Source organism: Rhagoletis zephyria, unplaced genomic scaffold (genome assembly GCF_001687245.7).
Source record: "Rhagoletis zephyria isolate East Lansing unplaced genomic scaffold, Rhagoletis_zephyria_1.1 Rzeph_scaffold_00148, whole genome shotgun sequence".
NCBI lineage: Eukaryota > Metazoa > Arthropoda > Insecta > Diptera > Tephritidae > Rhagoletis > Rhagoletis zephyria.
The window spans coordinates 101,229-105,904 of record NW_016157232.1 but is presented as its reverse complement, the minus strand read 5'-3'; the positions used below and the strand labels follow the sequence as shown (position 1 = coordinate 105,904).

At 42.9% G+C, this 4,676-nt stretch overlaps 2 protein-coding genes across 7 annotated transcripts in view; one reads left to right on the top strand and one right to left on the bottom strand.

Annotated features, from left to right (window-relative positions):
- The window catches only part of Not11 (CCR4-NOT transcription complex subunit 11), a 131,544-nt gene that overhangs the window by 30,503 nt on the left and 96,365 nt on the right, over nucleotides 1-4,676 (bottom strand). For all 6 annotated transcript variants that reach the window (XM_017638973.1, XM_017638965.1, XM_017638985.1 and 3 more), the window contains one exon: nucleotides 578-717. In XM_017638973.1, coding sequence (XP_017494462.1) covers nucleotides 578-717 — 140 coding nt within the window. The remainder of the gene's footprint in view (nucleotides 1-577; nucleotides 718-4,676) is intronic.
- Nucleotides 1-4,676, top strand: part of LOC108382557 (synaptic vesicle 2-related protein) — a 281,392-nt gene that overhangs the window by 226,378 nt on the left and 50,338 nt on the right. The gene's annotated exons all lie outside the window — the stretch shown is intronic.

The following is a 4,676-nucleotide window of genomic DNA, read 5'->3' as shown; positions in this document are numbered from 1 at the left end:
CGGACAACTTGCGGACATTTTTTACTCGTCAGTTCTCGTGGCACAAACACCCGACTGTGATAGGCATACATGACAACCCGATTATCTCCCTGTATTGACGAGTATAAGGCGCGGAACTCTTTTAATCCTTGTGTCCCGCCTTTGAGGGGATTAGGTATTTATGAGGCATCACAGGATTTAGGAACACCTGAGCTCTTTGGTTTATTCCTAGTTCGTGTAGACTTAAAACAGTTTCCTACATTCCCATTTTAACCTACATCGAGCAGTGACAAAATATCTGCACTTCCTTCTCTAAAGACGTTTTAAGATTTCGTAGGCTCATTCCGAATCCTTCAATAAAATTTGTGAAGGCGCTCTGGCTTGGGAGAAATTTTCGGATTTCGAAACCAGTTTCTTTGAAGCCCAAAAGCACAGAGAAATTGAGGTCAGAATCAGCTATAAAAATTTTACTTATTCTTACTGCCCAAATTTTGCTGGACTTGCTAAATGAAATAATATTTCCTATACAAATTTATTTTTTTATTGTTCCATTAAAATTTGTTGCTATGGCTCCGTACTAACATAAAAACACTCTCACCTGTTAACTACTTCCATTGAATGCAATGTTATATCCATTTGTACCAAAACGTTAAAATATTCCGTTATTTCCACCGTCTTCATTAGTCGTAGTAAAATTTCTATTGATATTAGTGGATTATTTTCCACAAGCTGAGGCAACTGTAAAGATAAATAAGCTAAGCGTCAATTAAAATTTTGCTAATAAAGGGTTAGAACTACGGCTAGATAACCTCCGGTTAGTGTAGGTTTTAGGTAGGGTCCAGTACAACATGGAAATAGTTTATCCTGGCTTTTGAAAATGTTTGAAATCAGATAAAAACCACACCCTCTAAAACACCGCTAAATTTTAGATTTTCCAAATTACCGCTACATGGGAGCAGGGCGTGCATTTTTACGTAAGCGGACCGTACCACGCCGATTTTTTTTATTTATGAAAAACCAATTCTTTGCTAAACCGTCAGGTTATATATATTAATTTTGAGAACATATTGATTAATTCCTTAGCTACACTACGAAAAAGATCTTAAAATCTAATGCTTCATCCATATAAATTGAAGACGGTATTAATACTCAAGTTGCCCAACTTCGACAATATTTTTCTGATTTCTTTAAAAGAGGTACATATCAATTTACTCGAAAGTATGTTTTACACATTTGGAAACTTTCATAGACATTTTTTAAATTAACGATGGCCAAAGTTCAATAAATTTAGAAAAATAAAGGCTCTTTAAAATTTTTCCGATGAAAATTCCCAGTTATAAGGTCTAACAATAGATTGTTATAGATAATTTTAAATGTGTTTTGCACTGTGTTTTTATTCGTTTCCTATTCTTGTTTGGCTCAGTAACCGCCTAAGCTATTTTGGCCGAGTTCAACAAAGCACTCCAGTCGCTCATCTTTTGAGCCAACTTTTCATCGCAGTGGGGGCCTCCCTCTTCCTTTGCTGCCACCAGCGGGTTCCGAGTTGAATACTTTAAGAGATGGAGCGTCGGTGCCCATTCGAACGACTTGGCCAAGCCAGTGGACTATTTCCATAACATTGTAAAGCTCATACAGCTCATCGTTCCATTGTCTGCGGTACTCGAATACTCATAGAGCCGCCTCATCGGATGTTTTCATTTCCCACGCTTCTGCGCCATATACCAGCAAGGGCACGATGAGTGACTTACAGACAGTGGTTTTCGTACGTCAAGAGAGGACTTTACTTCTGAATTGCCTACTCAGTCCAAAGTAGCACTTGTTTGCAAGAGTGACTCTGCGTTGGATTTCGATACTGACATTATTATCGGTGTTAAAGCTGGTTCCCAAGAACACGAAATCCTCTACTTTCTCAAAATTATAACAGTCAACAGTGACGTGGATGTCAAGGCGCGAATGCGCTGACTGTTTGTTTGATGACAGGAGATACTTCGTATTGTCCTCGTTTACAGCCAGGCCCATTCGGTTTGCTTCCTGAGCCAACTTGGAAAAGGCAAAAAATACTTCGCGGGTTTTGTTACCGATGATGTCGATGTTATCGGCATAGGCCAGCAATTGCACGCTATTGGAGTACACTGCTCCTAAGCAGTTCAGATCTGCGGCTCTTATCTTCTAAACCATCAAACTAAAGAAATAACACGAGAGAGAGTCACCTTGTCTAAAGACTCGTTTGGTATCTTCTCCAACATCAGGTTAAAGAAATCACACGAACGGGAGTCACCTTGTCGGAACCTCGTTTGGTATTAAATGGCTCGGAGAGGTCCTTCCCAATTCGCAGGAGCTTGCCGTATTGCCCAACTTCATTTTACGCAGCCGTATCAGTTAGCGAGGATACCAAATTCCGACTTCGCGGCGTATAGGCAAATCATTTTAGTGCTGCTGAAAGCGGCTTTGAATTCAACAAATAGATGGTGAGTGTCGCTCCTTTTCTCGCGGGTCTTTTCTAAGATTTGGCGTATTGTGAATACCTGGTCTATGGTGGATTTTCCAGGTATAAAGCCACACTGATATGCCAAATCAGTTCGTTGACGGTGGCTTCAGTCTTTCACGCAATACGCTCGATAAGACCTTTCAACCTCTTTTAGAAGGCAGAACCCGCGGTAGTTGGCGTGAATGGCCTTTCTTATGAATTGGGCAGAAAACACTTAAATTCCAGTCTTTAGGCATGCGTTCATCTGACCATATTCTGCATAAGAGTTGATGCATGCACCTTTTCCTCTTATACTGCAACCAAATTATCAAAATCTTACGAGTTTTGCGAGGGCGCCAATTCTTTAGGAAGTGAAAACTCCTTTGGCGGCGGGAGTGATTTTAAAGTCGAAGAAACAAAAAACATGACAACAACATCAAAAACAATACGCATTTGTATGTTATTTGCCTTTAAGTGTGTAATTATGTCTACTCACAGAATTCAAGCGAAGTATCGAAGTCAAATTGACGTAATTTTGTTTTCTTCGCTTTTATTGTTACCTATGTTAAGCTAGCCAAAAAGCGTTTGGGTGTTTACGTGCCAACGTGGAGTCTACGTGCGTACATATGTCACCGCATAGAGTTCAAGCGAAGGGTTGAAGTCAAATTGAAGTGATTTTGTTTGTTTTGTTGTTGTTGTTGTTGTAGCGGCAACAACCATGCCCAGATCGGTTAGTTTCTCAATCGTTGTCGTCAAACTCTACTAGCGGTAGCCCCAAGAATCGTGCTGCTTCGATGGGGTCTGTCCATAGAGACTGGGGCGTCGGTAGGGTGGGGTTCAGTGGGCATACGAAGAGATGCTGTGAGTCATGGGGCGTCTCTCCGTACGCCGGGCAATCGTTTAGAACATCTTCGTTTATTCTGCTCAGGTATGAGTTCAACCTGCTGTAGTAACCAGAGCGCAGTTGGGTTATTGTGGTCCTAGTCTGCGAGGCAGACGAAGTTCTGTCTCGTCGACGTCTGGTGGTTGTGTGCCCAGAACGACATTCAAAGGTCGAGAGTCTACATAACTCGAGACTGCCTCTCTGTGAATGCCGCTCAGGACCTGTCGATAATCTGTCGGGTCCAGAAGTTGTTTGATGAACCTCTGGACTTCGTCCGTCAGTTCGTAGAGATGCCTCCTGACGTGCCTGGGCGAAGGCTCCTCTGCAAGCAGTTGCCTATTTGGATGGCAACATCGGTGGCTCCCAACCAGGAACTGCCTGCAGAGCATTGTGTTATGCTCCTTTATAGGGAGCATTTTCGCCTCGTCGTTCAGGTGATGTTCCGACGACATCAAAAGGCATCCTGTCGCTGTCCTGAGTGCTGTGTTTTGGAAAGTCTCCAGTTTTATCCTACTAGTCCCCGGCGACCACACGGTCGCTGCATAGTTCAGAACCGGCCGGCCAATTGCCTTGTACATTGCCAGCAATGTTCCTTTGTCTTTGCCCTAGGTGCTGCCGGCTAGCGACTTGAGGACCTTGTTGCGGCTTTGTACTTTGTTAACAATTGCGGTGGTAAGCACCTAGAAGGAGAGCAGACTTTCGAAGGTTAGTCCGAGGATCTTCCGGTTGTTCACCGTCGAAATTGGTTCGTCATCGTGAATTCCCAGCTGTAGTCTGACGTCATTCGTCCAGGTGGCAAAGAGAGTGCAGTGAAGAAGCAAGAAAGCTCGGCGATATAACAGTTTACTTTCGAGCACAAGTCATCAATTCCATTCCCAGATGCCATGATCGAACAATCGTCAGCACAAGAGACAATCGCGACTGCCTATGGTGGTTGAGGGAGCCTTGAAATGTAAAAGTTAAACAGTAATGGGAAAGGACACCACCCTATGGAACCCCCAGTTTTATTTTCCTAAGTGTGCTCGATTTGTCTCTACTTACTGACGAGTGACGACCACTAAGATAATTCGCCGACCACCGTTTGAGTCCCTGTGGGCGAGAAGAGGCCCCCATGTTTTCTAATAGCATTGAATGGCTGACAGTGTCGAACGCTACTAGAATGGTTCTCTCACAGGGGCGGTTTCGGTTTACGCCACGAGTTATCTGGGTATTTATGGCGTTAAGTGCATTTGTTGCGCTGTGCACTTTACGGAACGGAATGCGGATCTTTTGCGAATACGAATATTGAAGGGACCAAAATTACAGTTATTTTTTTACAAGTTAAACTTGGCCAATTTTTTTTTTTTT